The sequence below is a fragment of the Rhipicephalus microplus genome, chromosome X (genome assembly GCF_043290135.1).
Source record: "Rhipicephalus microplus isolate Deutch F79 chromosome X, USDA_Rmic, whole genome shotgun sequence".
In the NCBI taxonomy this organism is placed as follows: Eukaryota; Metazoa; Arthropoda; class Arachnida; order Ixodida; family Ixodidae; genus Rhipicephalus; species Rhipicephalus microplus.
The window spans coordinates 116997830-117023594 of record NC_134710.1 but is presented as its reverse complement, the minus strand read 5'-3'; the positions used below and the strand labels follow the sequence as shown (position 1 = coordinate 117023594).

Here is a 25765-nt window from a genome sequence, read left to right as displayed (position 1 = left end):
GCCATGGTGCACCTGCTGTTCTCATAACTGATCGCGGAGCAGCATTTACGGCAGAGTTATTGCAACAAGTCACCAAGCTGACGCACACCAACCACCGGAAAACAACAGCTTATCATCCCCAAACGAACGGCTTGACGGAGAGGTTAAACAAAACATTGGCCGACATGCTATCTATGTATGTTGATGTAGAGCACAAAACGTGGGATGAAATTTTGCCGTACGTCACGTTTGCTTATAACACCGCTGTGCAAGAGACCACAGACCTAACACCATTTGAGCTTGTTTATGGCCGTCGCGTCACAACACCGTTAGACGCTATGCTCCCCGTAGACCAGGACAACAGCGGAAATAACAGCGTTGACGACTTCGTTGAGAAAGCCGAGGGAGCCCGCCAGCTTGCACGGAACCGCATTCGCGCGCAGCAAGATATCGACGCTCGCCGTTACAACCAAGGCCGAAGGAGCGTCCACTATCAACCAGGTGACTATGTATGGGTGTGGACACCAGTTCGACATCGTGGGCTTTCGGAGAAGCTATTGCGGCGCTACTTTGGCCCTTACGAAGTTGTGCGCTGCCTCAGTGACGTGAATTACGAGGTAGTTCCCCAAAGCTCCGACACCAGTTTAAACCGTAGACGTCCACGTCCAGAAGTAGTCCATGTAGTACGGATGAAACCGTACCACGCCCGCGAGTTATGAACGCTTCGAACTTTTTTCTTATTATCCACAACAGCATGGGCTTTTTTTTCATTGACGTGATCATTTTTTTTTTCTTTCATAGCCACCTCTAGCATCTCAGTCAATCGACCGGGACGGTCGCTCTTGAAAGGGGGGAATTGACGCAAGGTAGGCTGGCAACTATAGTAGCCAGCCTCTGAAGAGGACAACGAAGTAGTTCTGTGTGCGCGTGCTCTGGTGTTCGCGTTTCTGGCCCTTGGGTTACGAAAGTAAACGCCCTATTTTGTACCTACGTGCCTGTGTCTTTGTGACAATATTAGCTGGTGCTTTAACTGCATGCACCTTGTTCTAGTCAGTAGGCACATTCTCATATCTTTCTACATGGATTTTGTACGTGCCATCTGCCTTGCACATAAATTATCATTAAACACACTTTTGGGTAAAATTGTCATGTTTTTTGTGTAGCATTGTCCATGCATCAAACACTTACCAGCACATTTCTGGTTGCTCTTCCCAGATTCAAGAGTACAGATTGGTTCACTGTTGGAGGGAACATGCGAGCATGATACTCTTGCTTCGTGCAGCACCATGCACAGCAAGTGGCGAAATTACAAGTGCTTGCGCAGAATGATGCAGAGGGGGCACAAGTCGCACATCGTCCTCTACTGAAATGCCCCTTCACACGCATGTGGCCATGCTGTCGTAGCCCTTCTGAGCACTCTCACATCGAGAGGCATGCGAATAATTTGAGTGAATTCCTATTTATCAATCGCTCCACTCAAAGATAAGTTTTGCTCGGGCAAGGCCTGAGCCAGTTGGTTCATGGTGGCAACAGGGACAAAAACAGAGCGAAACATTTGACGGAACACTAGACAAAATAAGGACAACATTGCTGATTCTTCTCTTGTATAGCAGAGCTATTGTCCCTTCTTTATCATGTGCTCCGTAAAATTTTTCTCACTCTTTCTTCCGCTCAAGAATGAGGGCTCTGCAGCAAGTAAAACTTGGATTTCAAGCACTGCAGGGCTGTCAATTCGAATGTCTTTTGTCTGGTTTATATTTTGTTTTTTGTGCCTGTAACCCTTGAATGATTATTATTGTAATCTCTATTTTGCATGTAATATTAAAAATAGAAATGCTGCTCTAAAAATTTTTGCACAACTCACCTTTCGTTCAAATCGTTCGCACCCTACAGTGTGAGATTGATTTGATGGGTGACGGCACGGCAGAGCTGAAACAGCACGGTCACACATTAGTTATTTTATTTATTTTTGCATACTGCAGCCCAATTGGGGATATTTCAGGAGTAGGTTTTTATAACATCAATACACAAGCGGAAAGGCAATGCAACACTGGTAGAGAAAGAAGAACAAGAACAAAGACAAGAAAAAAAACAAGAATAGCACTCTTAATAAACAAAGCTTGGTTCAATACTTTCATTCACGAAATTATCTAAAGCCAATGAGCTGGTTGATCCAGGCAAAATATTCCATTTTTCTATAGTGTGCGGAAAGAAACTGCCTTCAAACAAATAGGTTAGTACGTGAATGGAATGGTGTCAGATTGAGTTTGTTGCTATTCCTCGTGGGGGGTTTCAGTTTATCAGGAGACAAATGCTCATTAATTAATATGTAGCATGGGGTATTCACAAGAATATGCAGCAACTTCAGGCATTCTAGATCGTGCCGCTTTGACAGAGTTCGTAGACATAACGTAGCAAGCTGAAAGGAGGATGAGAAATTTCAGTCATAATGGCGTAAAATGAAATAGATGGCTTACTCTTGAGCCAATACCAGTGTGTTGGTGTCAGATACAAAGTATGAGGATTCCATACGGGGCAGGCATATTCGAGGATGGGACGGATGAGCAATTTATATGCAAGCAATTTTGTATCATGCGGAGCATCTTTTATTGACGATTTAGATAGCCCAGATAGCAATGGGCTATCTGCAGATGACGTGGGGCATGCAGCTCCTCTACGTCGGTTGGTACGTGTGTTTGGTTCTTGTCGCTTGCACTGTGTGATGCTGCGTGGAGTGAGAGCCATGCATTCGCGTGTTCCAACTAATAGTGAACTGACCTGTACACTACTGTGCACATCTTTACCAACACAGCTATTTTTTATACTGATACTGTGCTCAAGTTATTTCATTTCAAAAACAAAGCTGGAGCTGCAAAACAAGGTGCTAAGGAAAGTGCTCGGAGGCATGTAACACATGCTGATGCCAAAGATTCCATGTAACTTACACAAAGTTGTTAAAGTTGTTACTATAAATATCTGTACCTAAGAAATTTAAGTGTACCTTATTAGTGTTGCTTGAATTAAACTGTTATAGCTGATGCAACTCTTCATAACTAACTCTACACTGTCTGCATGAAGCTCAAGCGAAGGTCACCCATGAAGCTTAAGGGAAGGTCATCCATATACAGCAGACAGCCAACACAATAGTTTGGATAGGTAGAATGAAAACTGTGACACAGTAACATGATCATCTGGTGGAAGAGTCTGGTATTGGGCCTGTTGCTTCATAACTTTGAAATTCTATGAACCCAGCCTTCAAAGACACGTACACAAGACGAGAGAATCGACGACCACAGATGCTGGGAACTAGCAACAAACTTGCAGAGGTCACCTTTAATTTTTTTTTACTCTAGAATAGATGGGTACTTGCAGAGTTAAAAACTCTTTTTAATCCTTGCAATATAATAGCAGTGTAGTACTGCCTTCTAACCCTGTCCGACATGTAATAATATGAGCTTTTCAAGTTCGTGTATTTTCCATTCATTGATTGGCATATTTCTACAAGTTCTTTCAATTATGAAAGTATACTGCAAACTTCATCTTTACCTACCATCTTGTGAAGTGGTAGGACTGCAGGTGCACTTGGGGCATAACATTTCAGCGTTTGTCTGGCCAAGTGGATGCTCTGTTGTTCTACCTATCTAACTGGTTTTCTTGGCATAGAATCTTCAAAATGGAAATAGCATTTTGTTGCGAAAGGCTTGCCTTCTCAGGCACCCACTTACTCTTGGACACTTATTGCCGTCTGGTGGAAGGCAGCACACAGGCAACTGAGAGTATTGCCGCAGTTTAGAGCAGTGCTATTGAGACTAGGTCACCTATCATGAATGTAAGTGTTGCTACTGAACAACTTTTTTTGAATGCACACATGTTTTTGGGCAAGTATAAAAGTGATTTATGTATTTTAATGTCTGAACTATATTGCATTAAGGAAGGTGGCAGCCATGTACGTCCTGTAAAGGCCACCCTTTACAATAATAAAAAAAATCAGGTTTTATTGTAGGGGATCAGCAAGGGAGACGAGTCAGTTCATTTTCAGATTCATCCTCTCTAAGCACCACAACGTGGAGTGAGATGGTGGGATCAGCCGAGGAGCAGGAAATGAAAGAGGCGTTTATTGAGTGATGCCGGTATATTTGTACATTGGCAGACCAGGCTTGCATGTGCGTAGTCATTGCACTCTTTATGAGATTGCGCCTGGTCACATCTTCCTTTCCTTGGAAAAAGAAAAGGAAGAGGCTGGAACACAAAAACGTTGAAAGAATGAGCAGTGAAAAAGTGTTTGATTTGCACTACATCCACTGAACTGTCTCTGTAGGACGCTCTGGGAGAGAATAGCGTTATGGCTCTCTGTGCCATCGCATGCTTCTACAGAGTGCTTCTTGAGGTGCTTGTTGCTCAGCCTTGTACATTTGGGAGCTGGATTGATTGGTTGCTATCGCACTTTAGGTCTGCTGCGAGGAAACCGGTCCTTCAATTGGTCTGAGGTGTTCTCTCGTGCGTCACAGATGCTGGCTGCTCTCAGTCGCAACGACATAAAAGCGTGATGTAGTTGCCGGGCCTATGACTACAGCTGGTGCCTATGTCTTTCTTGTTGTATCATAAACAGACACTGGGGATTTACTTGGCACATCCGGTATATTCCACATTTATCTATTGTAGAAGATGCGTTGTTTGCCCCAAATTTTGTCGAGTCGCTTTCGTACAACTTTGATCGGCATGGTTTGCGGTTTGAGGTGGCAGTCTAGTACGGGCAGCTTCATTCTTGTCTGTTGACCCATGAGGCGTTAGGCAGGCGATTTTGGGCAGTCATTTCTTGGCATGTTTCTCTATTCTAGCAAGGCGCTCTAGAACTACAGAGTTCTAAACCGGCACTTCTTTAGTAGTTTTCTTGCTTCCTGGATGGCCCTTTCAGCCATGCCATTATTGCATGGGTACTGTGGACTCAAAGTCACGTGGTTGATGTGTAACTGTGTGGAAAAAATAATGAAGCATGCACTATTGAAGGGTGGCCCATTATTGTTGCATATCTTTGTGTGGATGCTGTGCATGGCGAAGATTTGCATGCAGACATTCGTCACTGCTTCTGCCTTTGTTCGATGCATCTGCTTGATCTTGAAAAAAAAATAACAATAGTAATCTACCATAATAAGGTACTCATCGCCTTCGTAGTAAAAAAAGTCGGCTCCGACTACTTGCCACGGCAAAGTAGGTATATCGGGACTGAGCATAAGTAACCTGGAATTCCTGCTCTTGTACCTTTGACAAAGTTGGCACACCTTCACGAGATCTGTAATATCCACCGACGTGCCAGGTCAGTACATAACTGCTTTAGTTCTTGCCTTCATCTTTTCTTGGACTCCATGTGTCGCATGGAGCAGACGGAGTACTTCTTATCTTTTTGTTTGTGGAATGACGAGCTTGTTGCTTCTTAGAAGGCTATCTTTGACGTGAAGTTTGTCGCAGTAGTTTCAGTACGCTTGTGAGGCCTCGGACACCTCATGCTTGCTCTCGGGTCATTTTTTGCTTGAATATCTGCACAATTCGGTCATTTCAGTCATTGTTGTGTCCTTGAGTACCTCTTCCTGGATTTCTTGCAGTTGCCGATCAGAGACTGGAAGAGAAGAAAAAGCATGTACCTGAAAATCCAGCGATTCTTCTTTCAGCTTCATCTTGTATAGAAAGCGCGAAAGTGTATACACTAGAAACAGGTTTTTTTCTGGCTTGTAAATCACCTTTAGAGGAAAAATTTGAAAGGAGAGTCTCGTACACTGCAATCGTAACGGGCACTCACAAAATGGTTTCCTAAATATTTACTCTATGATTAGATTCGACGAGAACCTCTGGCTGCCCTGTGATGTACTCTTCAAACCTTGCACACACGTGAACAATGGCTAGCATTTATTTCTTGATTTGGGCATATTGCTTTTGTGCCTCGGTAAGCTATCCCGACAAGTTGGTGATGGGGTGCCTGCTTTTCTAAATAACTGCCGCTACTCCTTTCTGACTTGCGTCTACAGACGTCATGAGAATTCTTTTCTTAAAATAGGCAAGAATGGGTAATTTTGTTGAACAAGCACGGAGCCCTTGGAAGCTCTCTTGGGTCTCTTGTGTCCACACCCATTCAGCGTTCTTTTTCAATAGTTCCTGGAGGGGTGCGGACAATGAAGACATGTTTTGGATGAAACGTGCCACTAAGTTGATCATTCCGAGAGAAACCTGAGCTCTTTACAACTTTGTGGTGGTGGCAGCACTTGCAATATGTAGTCTGCTCTCCCAGGATCCAGACAAAGTTCATCTTGGGTAGACCAGGCAGGCCAGGCTTGTGCATGCGCAGTAACTGCATTCTTGGTGATGTGCTTTGTCACAGATGGCACTACTTGATGAGTTGAAAAATGCTAGCTATCACATATAGAATAAAGTATTTAGTTTGTTTCAATGTATTATGCATACTTTACACTCATGATGAGTAAATATATACATGTGCTGTGCGGGCATTTTTAGTTTCGTATGCTTTGTTTTGTGATATATTGAATAACATTACCTGAAAAAGCACTGATTGGTTTCCTGATCAACCTGAAATATGATTCTTAAGTAATTACTCACTTGTCTTAAAAAGACATGCTGAGGTGAAAAGTTCTAAGGTTTACTTTTCATTTCTCATTGCCAAGACTTCATTATTTGTGTAGCAGTTCTTTAGCCGAGTTAGGAGTCTAATGTTGAAAAGGAAAGTTGTGACTGTTGGGAGAACATCTAGCATTATGTTGCAGAGTTTAAAGCACATACCTAATATTTATTGTGTCTTGTTGAATTAATTACATCTATGAAATATAACATTGCACTTGGTTCAATCACATGTTTCATCTAGAAATATGTTTGCTCTATATAACTGTTATAATTGGCAACAAACCATTGGGGTATGGGATTTACCAAGAAACATGAATGCAAATTCAAAAGTGTTACTTATTTTTTATGTTGTGCTTTCGGTCTGTCATGTCAGGAGAAAGTTTTATTGTGACTTTGAGTGCATCAAATTTTAATTTACTCTCATCATGTAACTTCAGAAAGAAAGTGCTTGCACTAGGCTTGGTTTTATAATAGACTGCCTATTTTAATCAATCAATCATTTTTATTTTCCACTTCAGCAAGTAGAGGGCATGGGAAGTAAAAGCTTTTGCAAGCTTGACTAGGTTTCCGAGCTGTACTTCTATTTGTACTTCTTAAAAAGAGATGTGTGGGACCACTTCTTCTACCCTGCTAATTTTTCTGGTACAGAACTGAGTAATACAAGACGCTTTTTTTCCCCTCAGCCTTTATACTGCAAGATGTGTAACGCCCACAATACTTAGCATGAGACTCACATTTATAGCAGCATGTTGCCATGCTTTTATGTGCTCTTGAAGGTTTTACCATATCGTCTGTATTATTCTTGTCATAAATTATTGGATCGGCAACTTTGATTGATGTGAACTTATTGAAGACAAATTTATTTTGTACCATTGTCGAGAAAATACGTTCTTTGTCATGAATACTGGGCTCTTACAGTTGGTTGATAAATTTTGTGCTGAGTGTGAGGGCAGGTTCTTAGTTACGTTTATTTGGTTGCAGGATGTCGGAAATTAGAGACAGTAAATGATTAAGAATTGGTGCACGCACCATAAAAAAGAAGCCACTACATAAAGTGCCCAAACAACCATATAGCTATGTGGCTAGCACTCAGTTATTTCTTGCTTTTGCTGGTGTTTTAAGCAAGTTTATACTGTTCGTAGGGTATATGAAATTGTAAACATAGTGCAGATTCCACTTGACTAGACATCAATGTCACGGAAATGTGCAGCTTTCCATGCAGCATTTCTTATAGTGTACATCTGTTTTCATGCATTGTAAATGTATACAGTATTTGTTGTTGTAATGATGTGTAATTTGTTTAACTTTATCTCTCTCTACTTTTACTTGACAAATTACTGGTTGCGGGAATGAATTCTGGCTGCGGTAGCTGCATTTTCGATGAAGGAGAAAATGTTTGAGGCCTGTGTGCTTAGATTTAGGTGTACGTTATAAGACCCCCTCCCCTGCTGGTCAAAATTTCTGGAGCCTTCCACTACGGTGTTTCTCATAATCGCATTACGGTTTTGGTACTTTGAACACCAGATATTAATATTATTACTTGGCACATTATTGTTTCATGTATCAACTTTATGTTATGTTTATTGAGCAGTGAAGAAAGGTTAGAATATTATTACTGCTTTTGCTATTTTTGGCTGGAATAATGAGGGCACCTTTGTTGCCCGGAATTGAATATTTGGGAATGCAGGCAATCTGTGATGTCACAGACAATTTTATATTCTGTTGTTGCATTCCACACTAGTTGGCAGCATCCATCAGACGAGTTATTGCTTCAAAATGTTAGCAGAACAAATAACCAGCGCTTATACGAGTGCACTACCTTTTTCTCAAAATCTTTGAGTTTTTTTTTGTTAAAAAAAAACAATGAATTGTAGCCTTAGTTCACTTACTCATCAGCTATAATTAATAGTAAATATGGTAATGCAATGAAACAGTGAATCTTACGAGCAAGTTCGAACTTAAAGTAGTTGAAATGTACACTATGTGTCTATTCATGTCACAACATACAGACTTTGGACCATGTTTCACATCTTGCAAATACTTTTAGGTGTCTTATGTCTGTTGCTTTACCTTTTATAAATGAAATAGGAACTCTTCTGAAAGCATTATATCTGACCTGTTGAGGTTCATGGGCCTATGCATTGAACTCTGCAAATAGCATGGGTCTTGGCCAGTCTCAGCTTCAAAGTTTGAAGAACCAACCAATACAAGTGCAACAGCAGATGTACCAGTAGTTGATGCAGTTTTTATGTTTTTCTTTAAGTCTTCTGTTAATGTATTATCGCCAATTTACACTGTTGAAATAGTGGCATAGTGCGACTTGAATCTGTTTGCATAGCAAACATTTTCTCTATCTGAATATTTTTGAGAAGTGGCCTGTGTCAGCAGTACAGGGGCTTACTACAAAAAGAAAAGGCCAGTTTTGCTCAATATGCAAGAACTTTATTACACATCACATAACAAAATCTACACTGCTTGCACTGAGTAAAAACAATTTTGTTGGCACAAATGTGCAGTCTCCTTTTCTGTATCTAGTATATTAGTGAAACAAATTATCAAGGAACATGAGGGTTATCTTTAATGGAGATCAAAATTTATAAAATTGTTTTTCAGAACAGAAAAAAAAATGCACAAAAAACACGATTTGCTGGGTTCTGACACAAAAAAAAAATGCCACGATGGAATGAAAGCAACTCCATCTGTACTGCAACTTTGAAGACTAGTGTGCTTGTACCACAACAGAATCCAATAAAACTAATGATGACAATAATTGTTTTTACTTCATATTTGTATTTTTTAACATTACCACAGCACCTAATTAAAGCATGAAATATCTAAAACCCATAAAAAAACTGGCTTGCACTAGTGCCGCTGAAAAGATTGAATTTTAGTCCCTTCCTGAAATACTGGCTGCTGCCCTATGAATGCATGCATGATGTATGTAATGCAAATTCAGACATGTTCGTTTGGGGCTCATGGCACGTGACAGTGGATACTCATGTGGGAGAACGTCACAAGCCGACACAAGAACTGTGAGGTATGAAACAAGCATATGGCCACCCAGAGCTTCAGTTTCTTTCATGCACTTTGCAGTGATATTGGAAAAAAAAAAGCAAACATTTGGAATACTGCTTCAAAAGCACACTCGGCACAAATTATGAATCTGTGTTTTGTACATGTGAAACAAAGTGATGCAGCATTGCATAGTTTCAAATGATGAGGCAATTAATGGCGCACTGAACCTACTGTAAGACAACAGTCTGAAGTTGTAAGACAGGTGAGAGGTATGGTATCGATTGATGCCCCCTGAGTGTGACTACCTAATTTGCTGCATGGCGGTGAAAGATGATGAATGGTCATGAGTCACTGGAACATTTATTCTGCCCAAAGACTGTTGCAGAGGACGCTCAAGCACACTGCTCTGCAGTAATGTCTGCAAATGAGGCCCCTTGTGTTTTTTGGCAGCGGTGTGGCAAGTTTCACAGGTACGTGCTACCACTGCCTGTCCAGACTGTCTTTCTCCTAAATAAATATAACAATGTCACAGCATATAAAAGCCTTGTTCCCCCCTGCCTGCAGGTAGCAGAGATGTAGCACAACAGCCATTACAGCTAAACACTCTTACATATACACACATTTCATGCACACACTCCCACATACATTTGCACACGCACATGCACACTTTCATACACACACACATTGAAGTATTGTACTTGGAACATGCAGACGAAGCCTACTGATGCCAATGGGAATAGCCATAAGGCATCGGTTGACTTGTGAAAACTGCACCAGCTGGCAATGCTCAAAGCTTTGCACAGACAATCGGTTTTGAGTCTTTATGAACTTTGCCAAAGTACTAAGGATGGCATTTTGTTTCCAGTCCACTCGCCTCAGTTGGGCTGCTGTTTGTGGGAGAATGCATTCCACTGTGTTCAGTGAACGCGTCTGCTGTACAACACACAATAGGTCCCTAGGTTCAATATATTAGGCTACTACGCGTGCACTGTCCTTGTAGAGATGCAGTCTGAGTGTTGAGCGGCCCAAAATTGCTGCAGGCTTGCTTGCAAAGGCTGGCAACCTGGAAGAGACACTTGGCAGTCTATGTACACTGACTACAGGATCCCGGGCACCACTGGCACGCACTCCCGGCACAGTTATATTGCACCAGCAATGTGCAGATGACATGATGGCACTGTCCTCACGTAGAATTTGCGTTATCGGCAGCAGAGGTATCTACCACATTGTTTCTGTTGTCTTCCTTCTCCTTGGCACTGTACGAATTGTCACTGTAGTCAACATGTTGGTAAGTGTGCCTGTCTGGGTCCTCAATAGGTACCTCTTCATCTTGCTCGTCATCGAAGTCCATCAGCTCCTTCGAATAGGGACACTGGAGGCACCTTTCAAAAAAAGAGAACACAGTTTCAGACGGCAGTAAATCTTGTATGCACATATGTGAGCTTCCGTGTGTCAAGGTACTCACATTACTGCAAGAAAGCTGTGACAAGACATATTAAATTCAGTCACAAGTACTGCCAGTTCAATGAAGAATTGTGTCTTGTCTAGACTTGTGCCCAGACTTGTCTATTCTCAATAATGCTTGAAACTCAAAAGTATATCTAGTAGATATGTTCAAACAGAGATTCTCCACCCACAAACTTTTATCTATAGTGCTCAAAAGTGGCCTGTTTGAATACTTGTACTAGCCGTTCAGTGATTGCTCGGTGCAGTACCAGCTTATTTGTTTCTTCGAATTTGGTAAATGTATATTTAAAGGCCATTCTGTAAATCACCATGAAAGTTCAATGTAATCATCGAATGACCACCTCACTGTCTCACTTCGTTGCCTTATATATTGACTGCTGCAAAAATGTCTTGACTCCATGAAAACGAGCGGAGTTTCAGGGTTTTGTTACCCGCTTTAAGCACTTTCTTCTCTTAATCTGATGGGCACCCTAAAAGCCATTGTTGCCGAAGGCTATTTTTGAGCCTTATATTGTCATGGGGTCGTGACGTGGACGAAGGGAGCAGACTGCAGGTGGAATAATAAACTGTTTATTCAAGCCGAACTTGTGGCCACGTAAAAAGAAAGTCAGCTTACACCAAGACACTGGCAGTGATAGCGGCGAACAGAGCGTCGGCCGTCGATCAAGTGACAAGCGGGGACACGTGTCGGCATTTATACACTCGCCATCGAACAACCTAGCGTTATCGCTAGCGATGACGTAGATTCTAGATTCCAGAATCATCTGAAATGCTCACAACATGGGCGTAATCTCAACAAAATGATCTACGGCAGCCCTGAAGCTTCTCAAACACTGTAAGCGCAGTTTGCGCTGGGAATCGCGTACAGTGTAACGGGGTGATAAGAAAATTTGAGGAAGGAACATGGCAATATGTAAAAAATTGTGGGTGCAGAATTTTAGTTTGAACATAGCAAATACACTTTTGTGCTTCAAGAAATGCTGAGTATTCAAGTGGATGACAAATCTGGAAACACAACTCTTGATTGAACTGGTAGTGCTTGTGGCTGCATTATTAGTCTTGTTAAAGCTTTCTTGTTACATACACAGGGAGGGATGGCATGGGGGAAAGAAGTGGCATCAGAGTGGGTCATGACTTTGAGCGTGCTTGATGAAACATGATCATTCTCTCCTGCTGCGATTCCTGTGTGTGTTAAGTGTGTATTGTAAGCAAACTAAAAGGCATGGCACCCCATATCAAGAAGAACATCTGATTCAAACACTGCTCTTGATTTATGTTGGCTATTGGCCAATTGCATGCTCTCTGCTGTGTGATGCCCAACAGTAGGTGCTAGCAGTCCGGAAGAGGGTGAGGACAGGCCTCTCTATTAAAACAATGTGCCTAAAAAATGGAAACTTTACACTTTGCTTTTAAACTATTTGGCTTCACATGCCTGCAAGATTTGGCTGAGCTGTTCATAGTAGTGTCAGCTTTTCACATGATGCGCTTTTTCACCAAGTCAGGGGTAGTACTACATGACCCTTCTAAATGCTAATGCATCAATATTCAAGTCACTACTGAGACAATAGAATTACAGAAATCGAGAAATTTTATCTTCGCAATTTTTTCATGGCCAAGTATCTGGAGTGACCTCTAAACTTGTGACACATCTGGTGCATATACTCAAGAATATCCAGAAGTATCTCAAGAATAATATGTACTCAAGAATAACCAGAAATATTATTGTGGTATAAAATTGAAGTTTGGAAAATTAAAAAGGACCCCAAACCTTGTCAGTAGCTTATACATAGTTATTAAATATTTACCAACAATATTATATTTATTGAGAAACACGATTTATAAAATCATAAAATTGTAACCAGATGAATGGTCTGCTTTTTGAGTGCCGGAATTCCACAGCTTGCAAAATGAACTTTCTCGTTCATCAACGAGCATGGTGAATTCGCAGGAGCATTACATGCAGACCACAGCAGCAGAACTATCAGTTTGAGTATAGCTTATTTTTAGCCTCATCTCCTAAGATCTTGTTCCTGCAGCATCAGAATGCTTGAATATCTGGTTGCTTGAAATGCTATCTGGTTGCTTATGGTTGCTTGAAATTGCAACCATAAAATCTTTGTGTGGTAAGGAGTGAATGTTACCAGGGAGTGAATTCCGAAGCTCTACTCTATTGCACATGAAAAAAATCTTAATATAGATGTATTAAATTACACCAATAAGTTAAACAGAAGTACTGTCTTTAAAAAGCCCTCATTAAAAATATAAGCAAGAGAAAGAAAACAACAGAATGGGACTCTGAAGCAATGTCAATTACAGAAAAATGTAGCTTTCTAAGACAACCCTCATGTAGCTGACGAAGTCATTTACAACTTTGAAGTTATGGTGCAGTAATTCCCACTGGTACGTTAGAGGCAGCCCCTAAAGGCCTTTACACTATCAAAGCAGCTCTATACTGGCATGTAACTTCCACAGGACCTTATACCTGTGCCACAGAGGCATAGAAAATGACATTCAGTATTGAGAGCATTCCGTTCCCGCATGACATTTTTTTCGGCGGTGCTGCTACACGTCCAAAGGGAATGACATTTGACTTGATGATGTCGATTGCAGCACCTTCCTCATGAGCATTAGGTGAGTAGCAATAAAAAAATAATTAAGCATTTACAAGCTTCACACACATCAGATAATAAATAAATGTATAAGTAAGCATATTATGCTGCCGTTAGATTTAGTTCGTTACTTTGTTTCACGACGTTGCAACCGACCATGTAGCAACTTAAGCCAAAGCTATTTAGATCCGCAGCGTAAAAAGATAATGGCACCTGTTGCATTTATTTTACATTGTTCACCAGCTGAAGATAAGTTTTTAAGCACTTGTGTAAGTGATTAGTGAAAATAAAATGCACAAAAAGTTTCCTTCCAGTCGAATCAAATGTCGTTTTATACAATTACTTCATCAGCTGTACCGTCGAGACTATGCATTTCTCAGTCAAATAAGTTCTGGCGATGGCATTAGGTGACGAATGGCATTTGGGCGAATGCCATTTTGTTCATCCGTGTGGCACGTGCGAATGACATTCAATCTGAAGGCACTAGGAGGTAAATGTCATTTTCTCTGCCCATGTGACAAGGGTATTACTCGTTCTGTAGCCACTATCAGAGCAAAGTTGATCTTTCCTGAAGTGGATGGTTGCTCTCCGATTTTCTTAAACTAGGCATCAAGTGTCATAAAACTAACAATATGACAAGTTGGGCCAATTGGTAAGGATAAATATTAAACTTCATTACAGCACCACACTAGACACGTACAAAAAGAAGGGAAACACATAACACGACCATGCATTGTACTTGTTGCAGAGCCGTGGTGTCATTTTCAGTACGAAGGAACAAAAGTAAGTTATTTGAACCTCTAGTTTATACATTACATTAAATTGACAAGTTTAACTTTCAGAAAGCTCCCATTAGAGTTCTGAAAGTAATGAACACCTAACTACCAACACATTATGTCTAGCTTGAACAAATTTTATAAGACTAAACTGAATAATGATTATCAAGTAGTATCCCCAGTATTCCGAGAACTTTGGCCATCAAGCATAAAAATCCTCGCGATGTATGCAATATGTCATCACCTGCTGCCCTTCAATGTTTAATAACACTAACCTGCTTTCATTGATTCCATAATTGATGCACATGCTTCCAACACATTGGCAGCAACCATCATGGAACCACCTGTAGCTTGAAGCTCCCATGGAGAGGCACGACTCTCTACACTTATTCAGTGACATGCATTGTGACATGAATGCCACAGTGCAGTTCACCTGTACATCCTCCTCTTCAACTACTTCTGATGTATTCCCATTTGACACCACTGTAAGAAAATATAGATATGCAAATCAAGACCTCCAGCACAGCTCTTAGCAAGTTTCCAATAATTCTCAGTTTCCTTATTTTTATTGAAGGTCACCAGTACTTTGAAAGGCAACTTATGTTAAAGGGGCCCTGCGACATTTTTGGGACAATTTTATTTAGCACTGGAACGCATGTAGCGATGATTACTGAGACGCATACAACAAAAATGATGGAAATTGATGCACGGAAAGTGAAGTTATGAGTCCTCAAAGTTCAAAACTCGAGCAGACGATGAGGAGAAACATTCTCTTTCACATTGCACTCACCTGCTGACGTCAAAAGACCACTTTTAAGTCGCTGCGCGCGTCTCACAAAGATTCCAGAAATGTCACATCATTGTGGTTTTCACGCAATACCTCACTACCGCTCTTTATCACGGCGTCGTTAGCATGGTTACTGCAAACCACGTGCGTGGGGTAGCAGACGCTCCCATGGTCACACTGTGTAAGATACACACATACGCCTTGGGTGGGGTCGCCTTTCAGCTTGCATGCAAGACGCGGTGGTCTTAGGCAACGCCGGCGCCCACCGCCTGTTGCATTTTTGGCTCGCTAAAAAGGCGGCATGCGTTTCCACTTTCACTCACCGGGGTACCATAGCCTCGTTCGCTGGCTGAAAATTCATTGTTCTGAAATTCGTCGTTGTTCTGAAATTACACCATTACGAAACAGAAATCGATTTCTTTCTTAGAAAATATAAAAAAGGTTTTTGCTGTTTTTAGCACACACTCGTATGGCCTAGCTACCATTATATGAATATTGCACGCCATTTCTCGTGTCAAGCCAATGAAAAGCGAACGGTGTTTGTCGTTACGTCACATTACACGACGTCACTTCCCATAACAAAAATAGCCGATGTCTCGCCTTAGTCTAAAATCAAGGTAGTTCATCCTGCGAATTAAAATTATAACCGCGTCAATTTCAGCGTTGCCATGTGTGCAACGATATCAGTGCGTCCACAGCACCAGCATAACCGATGAAAAATATGTGCTCAAATACTGTCGCAGGGATATATTGCCCCTTTCATGCATTTCTATCAATTTTATTGTACAGTGTGTGGCATTCCAAAATAAAGGATTAGGTTTCTAATTATTGTAATTTAAACAGCCATAAACGTTGTGGTTTTTATGTTGTCAAACAGTAATCACAGATGCAAGAATAGCACTGTATAGGTTGTCCCTAGCAAAATAGGGGTTCAATTTTTTTGCTTTCTGTCAGAACAAAATTCGCTTCACTCAACGATGCAAAAAACAGTCTTGTATATTGTGGTAAATACATTCATTCATTATGCATTGATGCTTCATGAGACGTAGCACAAGGAGGAAAACCCACTCCAGATAGACAAATGGGACTAGCCTTAAAGGAGAACTGACATGAATTTTAGATAGTATTTTGGTGTTGTTGCTTTAAATAAAAACGTGGTGGTCGAGAACCCTAAAGAATGTGTCATAGTGCTTTAGAATGCATTCCATATATATTGAATATATTTTTAATATCGCTACCCTAAAAGAGCAATTTCGGTTTTGGCATTGAGAGGTGGCTTCGCAGTGATGTGCCAAGAGAGGTGCGATGTCACGGGAAGAGTGCAACTCGTGACATATTAGTAACAGCTGCCTGATCGCTGCGAATCACAGATAGTTCACATAAATGATAGGTGAATTGTCATCCAGATACTCTGATAGTGATTTCTGCAGTTTAGGCTGCATGCAAGATGCAAATAATGTCGCAAACTCAGTCAACTGTGTTTACTTGTCATGATAATGCCCATTGCGGTGGGGCTGGCTTGTAGATGCTGAGCGACAAAAAGTTTTAAAATTAAAGTAAAATATTTATACTTGTTGTCTGGCTCCGGTATGCAGAGAACCTTGATAGTGCACACCAAGGAAATGAAAAATGTCCCTTTTGAGCTGCCTTGAAATTGTGTCGGTACTCCTTTAAGCTTGCTCAATGCCACATGTACACTTTTCAGCGACCTGAAGCTAATGAAGTTGCAATATGGCATTTGTAACCTCAATGACAAAAAGAACATAAAAAAAGGACAAAATTTTCATATTTTTGCTTTACATTTGTTTATATTCATATAGCACTGCTGCACAACAAAAACATTGGTATCAAGAATGTATATTTGATGGCTGCATGAACTTTTGAACTTTTATAAGCCATTAATGACATCACGTCCTGCTGCAAGTACATTCGGATGTTTCACAGCAACCTAGAGCCAAGGCGTGAGGCATTTTTGTAGTTTTTTTTGCTCGTGTATATCTGTGGCTTGGGCATGATACATCTACTACACCACACATACAAGTGAAGATGTTGCATCGACTGTTCGAAAATGCCAACTTACTTTTCTATTCTAATTAAACGACAAGTGCGTTGCCGTTGTCTTGCAAAAAGAAGTGCAACTCTTTAGTAGTGCTGTGGTCACAAGAATCACTTATCTCCTCAGTCACGTAAAATTACAAAGCACAGGCAGCTTGCCTAGTTTTTGCAGTAAGCAAGTTCTGAAAGTTCTATTTGTTAGTGTGCTAGGTCCTGCTTAAAAGGAATTTTCAAAGAATGACTCATAAGTACGTTGTTTCCGATTTGATAATTTCTTAAAGATGTGTTTTTCCACTATTGGCACTTCTCAAAATTGCAATTTTTTATAATCTTCATACTTCGTGTAGGATGGCAGCAGAAGAGCTCACATAAACGTGTTGCTTCGCATTGAGTCAACTAGAATACAGGGTTGGCACCCCTGGATTCTAGTTTTTTTCTCAAAGGGGAAGGGGGGCACACAGGACAAGTGAGATCTTTTAGAGGGAGGTGGGCAAAGGAATATGCCGCCTCTTCCAGAACCACTTTTCATGAGGTGGCCACTGTGTAGCAACCAGTGCTTTGCACAGCAAGTTGAAGCACTCCTAGTATTAGTACTCAGAAATAATATATTCAAGAGTTCATGGCTGACACCTAGGTGGTGATATTCGTCCAAACCCCTGCATAACTTGTCGGACTTCTTGTTTTTTTAATAAAGTTTTTTTAATAAACTTTTTGTGGCTTCTTGTATAGAATTTCGGGTGTTACTGGACGTTCTATAGAATAGTATTCATCTATCCATCTGTGAATGTGCTTTAGTATTTGGCAAGACAAAGTGAAAAAAGAATGAATTAAGAAGTATGGTAGAGCTAACTAAATTAACAAATTCATTGTGGCCAAAATTAGAAAAAATATGACAAGTGCTAATTGTATACACTTTTTCAACGAAGGCTACGTAGGTACTTCCATAATCTCCTCCAAGCTGTGGTAAATATGTGCGACTCCTCAAAGATTTACTGTTGGCTGCAAATGTTAGCGCTATCTGCAGTACTGCAGATCCCACAAACTTCTACCGCTGACAGTAATGCCAAAGTAGCGACGTCAGCGACCACCGGCCTTTGTGCTCCCGTGCCACAGTCCGGACGGGAGGCATTTCCTTCCCCGTTGAAAAGGTCTGCACAAGAGAACTGCAGTGCCACCATTACCCAGCTCATGACGGCAGCATTAACATTTTTAAATAAGTCGCATGCGAAGTACTAAGTAGAGTGAACTTTGATACTGAAGCTGAATTTTTTAATAAAGCTCAGATTTTCGTCCTGGGGGACCACCTATGATGAGAGAGGACCTTCAGGGGTTGGTGGATGTGAGGGGCCAGGTTAAAATTTTATAGGGGCAGCTTCAACCTATTACCCTCTGGTGCCAACCCTACTGAATAGCTTGGTGAATAATAAGAGAGATTATTGGGTAGGTGCTACTCAAGAAAACCTCAATAACATGTTTTTGGTGAAAGCTTGCCATGGCCCTTGCTGCGCTTCAAACCTTTCTCCTAGACCACGATGATTACTTCTACATACTTCATAAAAGTAAGTACAATCATATCACATTTTTCTGACACTTCTTATGAGATGAAATAAGTATGTTTTATTGTAAGCAGGCTCAGCCATACTAGTTTTTCACATCATGTGGATGAATTATTGTTCGAGAGAGCTTGTTTTCTGAAGCAATAATTGCAGTGATTGTTACATAACTTACCAGCTTTCAGCTTGATATCTTTTTCATGCACAGGGCTGTACAATTCCGCATGCACAGGAAATGTGTAAGACCGCCATCTCAAGGAACGGTCAGCTTCTTCTGTAAGGAGGGCAAACAACCCATGCGTTGGATCTGGCAGATCCTCAATGTTGGACTTATGACTTAGAGAGATTGTTTCATTTTGTCGCGGGCACATCTCTGCAAGAAGAAAAAAAAAAAGTGCATCATTAAACTCGGCACTCTCTGGCCAAGTGAAATTTCTGTCTATAGCAGCAGAATTTTTGTGTTCCCTACTTTGGCAAAGGTTAAAAAAATATCCAGAAGCTTAAAAAAATGTAATTGAGAGTTTTCACATGCCACAACTGCAATGCAATTATGAGGCACACTGTAGTGAGGGGCTCTCCTGATGTCCTTTAACTTGCACATAGGTGTTTTTTTTTTGTTAAGTCTCTATCAAAGTACAGAAAATAAAAGGTGCATTCTCGAGCTTAGCAGAGCAATACCACATCCACTAAGCCACCGTGACAGGTGGCATAATCTGTCTGGGGCGCTGCACTATAACAACAAAGGGTGCAAATCTCGACATACATGGGCACAGTGCTCAGCCCATATTTTTCTTCTGTGTATGTCCCAATTCTCGCCCTCATTCTATAGCTCTGTTTCACATGACTAGCCTAGCAACAAGTACTCCTATACTACAGCAACCATCAAAGCAGATGGCACAGCTTTGTGAAAAACGTTGTGCATAAAAGAGCTTGCTCAAATAAGGTTGCGTTTGGTTTTCTTTGAAAGCTTCTGAAAATGAACTGAAAAAAACTTAAGCAGGTTTCGGTACATTAGCAAAAAATTATCCTATATATCAAGTGCAAACATAAGTACTTGTCATGACGCACACGAGCTGGTACATAGAAGTAATGTGTATCCACTCGTTCCTGGCAAGAACATTTAAGTAAAGCTGGGGAAAGATGCTGAAAGGCACAACCACATGCTATTTCTAAGACAGTTTATTAGCAGTATGATAAAAGTCTTTTACGGCATCATACTTTAAACACTGCAGCCTCGGGACATTTTTTACGATGATTACACTTCAATGTATTACAGGACTTTGCTGCTTTCAATTGAAAGTTAGTCCCACCACATTTAAAATGGATACGAGCATAAAAAATTGCACACAGCACCTCTACTGACATTTCTTGACTTGCCCAGCTTAAAATTTGAAGTCTGTGGTAGCTGTTGCGCCTCGATCCTCTCTAACCAAGGCCCAGAACATACTAAACTGTGGTGAATGAATGAAAAAGTCTTGAACAAGAGGTGTCACTGGCGCCACTGTTTCGACAAGTGGTCTAGTCTTGTTCTAAACTGTAGTTGCAGCCTTTGAGAAGACAAAACCACTTCACGAAACATTGGCTGCAGTGACACCTCGTGTTCAAGACTTTTTGATCAATTCAAGCTTTCATCTCCCCCTGCACTTTTGCCTTACATGGATTTAAACTGTAAGAAAAAAAAAACAACTAAATGCATCATCACTCAAGATCTAGACTATTTATCGAAATGTTCCTGAACTTTGTTCTCTGCTAGGTCACTTTGCTCTTTAGTTGGAGCTTGAAACATATATGCCATAGATAAATGAAAATACTTATGTAATGGTTGCCATTGCATGAGTGGCTGGGTGGTGTTGCTGCAGGTAGTTCTGGATAATCTGACTGACTTAGAAATATAATTCGGCAGTGACATTTATATTGTTTAAACAGCGAGGCTGTTCATGGTCAAATCTTTCATGTCAGGGAACCGTGATAATGCAGGCTGGCATCACAAATGGGCACGGGCCACAGAAATTGGGTAAATTCTACAACACACAACTGCCACTGAAAGAGGACAAGGCAACAGTTAGCCCAAAAAAATGGCATGTGCGTCACCATAGTCACACACTGTCTCTTGATGTAAAAGGTGGTGGCCTATACCGCAACCTCAAAACAATTAGCACAGTGTGTGTCATATGGAACATTAATACAACAAATCTCAAAGACTTGCAAAAAAAAAAAGAAATGCAACAGCTCGATGAAGCTACTGGCTGCCGGCTGCACTGTTTCATCTGTGTCCACGAACTAGAGCTGGTTCAATTTTTAAGATAATTTTTGTCCTAAACATGATTCCAGAAGTAGAATTATTTGCCAGAATATTTGTACAAAATTGTACAAAAGCTCTGGAGAGATGGTATTTCACATTTGAATTGTAAATATTGGTAAGTATACTCTAACATACTGCCATACAAATAAGAATTGTAAAACTACAGATCCTAACGGAAGGGTGTCATGGCAAGATTACCCCGATCCGTTTCAGCTTCACGTTGTGTTGCAGGCTAATCACGAACAAATGACATGTTCCTATTCAGTTGCCAGTAACAGTGGCCAATGGCAACAAAGAGGAACATGTGTATTCACAGATCAGTGCACTCCTCCCCAACAGGACATGTGAAATTGTCTTCGTGATCATGAGATTCCCTAAATTACTTTATTATGCCCCCTCCACTATAAATATCCTGATAAGTAACATAGTTTAAGAAGCATTATCTAAAAATACTGAATTGAATGCATAATAAAACTTGTTTGGCAGAAGTATATTTGATGTTAATTGCACAACGTACACATTTTTCTGTGCATACCAAATGTGGAAGCTGTGGAAAATCGGAAAAACCCCATGGATATGCGGACCACATTGAACTCACCTACACAAGAGCAGCATTCAGTGTAGAGATAGTCAAGGCAGTAGAAACAGTCTCTGTTGCAGGTGACATTGAGTTTGTCGCACTTGCATGATTGTGTCAACATGCACTTGCTCACTATGGATGCACATATGGCTTCATTGCAGGCCAGGCTCAGGCTCAAGGCGCACGCCACGGCCACTGCCAAAGGCAGCAGCACCTGCTTCAACATTTTGCTCTGCAATGTACAAAAGGTGAGCTGTAGCAGCATTTACAAATTGAATGTAGTTTGCACAATGAGCAGTGATAATTGTTCTTATATTGGAAAACATTGCAGCATATAAGGTGACACAAAAGAGTTAATTTGCAACCAAGTTCACATGGCTCAAAATATCAATGGCACCATGATGTGATAGACAACACAGTCAGGAACAAAACTGAAAGTGGACTTCATGTGAGCAGTTCCTCCAGTTCCTATTTTGTCAAATTGTCAAAAATATATCACTTTTGTAGGTGTAGGCGAGACCAATAGAAAATTGTGGTGGTAATATTTGTCACAAGCATGTTTTGTTTTTTAGCAGCCAACTTGGAAGAGGTGTACCATGGTGCTTTTATTGTTTTTTCTGTCCTCATCTTTTGTAATGCGTACACTAGTACTCATCCAATGCCCATAAAAGTTTTCTCGGTGTAGCAAGACCATAATGAACACATATTTATTTGTTTTGTACCCCTGCTGCCTGCAGATGAGAAATGAAGTTGTAAGCAGCCATCACTTGTTTCGAAAGCCATTCCATGAAAGCAACAAGATTTGCTGCCAGGCCCTGCTGCAGCATTACAACAATAAAGCTCAGGACAGTGAGGAACAGTGTCACTTAAACCACTAAACACATACTTTACAAGTATTAATACACCATGCAGAAAGCTTGTTCATATACACAATTATTTTGAAACTGTTTATGACTGTAATGCTGAGAGTGCACTTGTAAGGCAATAATTCTTGCTTTACTTAGAAATAAATACAAGCATACACACAAACCCTTTCATAACCAGTCAGTGGGATTTCTTATAAATAAGCAAAGGTAAACACCTTGTCCTATGACATTTTAACTACATGATTTGTGTGGCCCCAAACAACTGCTAACTATGTGGCATTACTTTTGGAAAATAATTCTGAATAAACCAAGTGCACCACATCTACAGCCATGTGTGGTCACACAATATAATCAAATAGTTATGTTCACAAATAATGCAGTTTTTAATTTCTAACTTCCAACAAAAAACTGTGCATTCTGCATGACTATTACACAATAGTGTTATCCTTTGCACTGAGATTTTCAATTACTGTACGCTTGGAAGTGCACATAACTTGTCTGGGGACGAGTGCATGCCAGCATAAGTCTCTGCCTTCATGTACAGAACTCCTTACTCTCGTTACTTGTAATTTAATTAGATGAAAACATCATGCAGATTATTTGTATTAATTGCACAACTTTATGCTGGATGGTCAGCGCTTTACCAAAATATTCCGTGTCAGCTTTGTGTTGGCATCTCGCAAATGTTGCCTGCATGTTCTGTACTCGGTTGTTTGCAATACCGGCTACGACAGAAAAACAACCCACTCGTTTTGTTTATCCAAGCAGCACACAATATCGGCAACGTGAATGTGCCTTTATTCGATGGCACACTAGCGACATTGGAGTTACACAATTGTCGAGATGACAGCGTGCATGCATGCTGAAATGCCGTATGAGCTTAAGGTATTTGGATACAGTATTTTTTACCGGAATTTACGTCGTAAATAATATTAAAAATCAGATGATGTCAGACAGTGTTGACGAAATCGAAACAACCAGTTGAGCGGTTACCACTGATTGGTTTCTGCTCCCGTCGGACACTGGAAGATCAGTGCAAATACGCGGTGGCTTCGCAACGTTCGAACTGCACCCGTCATCGGTTCCGTGTAAAAAAAGAGAAAGAAGAAAGAAAAGAGCACCGTCGTCGCGTGTTCACCACTGGTAACCTATATATAAGGTTGCGCGAAACCGAACAAAACACGAGCGCGTTGGCAACAAGTACCCGAGAGACTCGGCCATGCCCGCTCGGTGGCGAAGTCCGCAAACTCTGGTCCGTAGGAAGCCGCCTAATTTGAACGGCGCTGCAGCAGTTTATTGGGCGGCACGTGGTGTACTCGGCGCCCGGGCCCCGGCTTACCTGCTGGCAGCTAGTCGGCCGGGGCGGGCCGAGCGCGGCGGACGCACGCTGGCTCGGGCGTCATGGTCTCGGCGGCGCGCAGGCAGTTATCAGGCGACGCAACTTGAGAGAGGGGCGCAAAATGGAAAGTTGAGCGTCCAGTGGTTGGACGGAGCCAAGTGGGCCGCGGCCAGCCGCCCGCCTCGGACGACGGGGAGGGCAGCAGCCGAAGGCGCGACTCCCCCTTGCGTGCGGACGAGTCCAAAGAAGAAGGCCCCAGGCAGTGCAGGTGCAGGATTCCTGCGCTCCCGCCCCTTCGCCCCCCCTCCCTGCACTCGGTGGCTTCCCACAGGGGTGGTCGTTCCCAATGTCCCCAGAAAGAGCCGGCGCAGGAATGCGCTCAAAGAGGCACAAAAGCAAAGCGGCACAGGTGTTGATTTCGAGGGGGGGGGGGGGGGTACATTTTGCCCACATTCCGGTCCAACGAAAGCTCGAACAATTAGTCGCATGCGTCCACCGGCACCACTTCCGGCGCAACTCAGGTAGTTCTCTGTCAGCACGCCAGACGTCGGCGCGCTCCCAATTAGATTCGCCACCCCCCCCTAGTAGATAACGGCCTCTTCAGCGGCGTCAAGTGGCACGCATTCGGCTCGCACGTCCTTCACACTCCTGCGCAAACACGCGGGGCCGCATTGTTGTTTTTTGTGAACCCCCTCGCGCGCGCGCACTACCGCTCCGTGCACACTTCCTCTCAAAAGCTCTCGAGGGCCGACGACAATGATCGCGCGTGAGGGTGATGGAGGTGACTGTTCCAGCTAGGGTTGTTGTTGGCCTTTTTTCTCTCCTCTCTCTTTTCCTCTTACGCACGCCGGAAAGCAAGGAGGGCTGGCGCAGTTTGAGTTTCATTTTGCGCCGTGACCCCTGTAGCTGCATAAGTTATGGAGCCGCAACTCCGCGGTAATCGGTGTTGAACGCTTATGTCATCCTGCGAGCATTAGGTGTATTGTTGTTTTCGGCATCACTTAACTGCAGCCCGTCGTGATGTTAAAAAGTTTTCCATTACTGTTTTCTCACTGTCTCGCTGGTGCTTGTCTTATTCCCTTCTCGTTTACTTGTTGAACTGTAATTCCAATGTGCAATACTTAAAGGTAAACGTCTTGGTGACCGCCTCTCACGTGTTGCTGACAGGCCTGTTGCCGGGTCTGAATATTACAGTTCATCATGTGGTGTACGTCTAACCTAGATTGAGGTTGAGCACTACATCTCGTCGTGCGTGCGCCCCTATGATAAGATGCGACTGCTAAATATATTACATCCTGAATATGCTACATAAAGAAGTCGTTGCCGTCGCTGCCATTGTAATCTTTTTTCAATCGTGCCGGCTCATTGCACATTCAAACGTCGTGGACCTATGCCGATACACTGTAGCAGATGGTCTACAGAACATGTAGCTTCTTTTGGTTTCGTGTGCTCTCACAGTACATGCGACTTGCAGAAACTGTCGCGGTACCTTCCGCATCCTGACCGGACTAAAGTGGTGGACAATGGTGTTATCTAAAGTTTGTCTGATCCCAGAAATATCCATATGAACATCTGTTGTACGTTTGTTCGTGGTAAGGTCTTCGTAATAATTGTAATAATAATTTGTGGGTTTTAAGGTTCCAAAACCTCCATGTGATTATAAGAGACGCCGTAGTAGAGTGCTCCGGAAATTTCGACTACCGGGGGGTTCTTTAACGTGCACCCAAATCTGAACACACGGGCCTATGGCATCGAAAATGCAGCCGCCACCGCCGGGATTCGATCCCGCGAGCTGCGGATCAGCAGCCGA

The 25765-nt window shown here is 41.9% G+C and overlaps 1 protein-coding gene across 2 annotated transcripts in view; it reads right to left on the bottom strand.

The window, feature by feature from the left end:
- Window positions 1-10427: 10427 nt before the first annotated feature.
- Window positions 10428-25765, bottom strand: part of LOC119176338 (twisted gastrulation protein homolog 1-A) — a 46627-nt gene continuing 31289 nt past the window's right edge. Inside the window, exons 1-5 of one of the 2 annotated variants that reach the window (XM_075877454.1) lie at window positions 23956-24094; window positions 21769-21982; window positions 19044-19241; window positions 14749-14956; window positions 10428-11003 (exon numbers count right to left, since the gene is read on the bottom strand). In XM_075877454.1, the coding sequence (XP_075733569.1) occupies window positions 10805-11003; window positions 14749-14956; window positions 19044-19241; window positions 21769-21976 (813 nt within the window). In that variant the 5' untranslated portion in view covers window positions 21977-21982; window positions 23956-24094 and the 3' untranslated portion in view covers window positions 10428-10804. Of the gene's footprint in view, window positions 11004-14748; window positions 14957-19043; window positions 19242-21768; window positions 21983-23955; window positions 24095-25765 lie in introns of those variants that run through there. The other variant, XM_037427566.2, reaches the window with a different exon arrangement.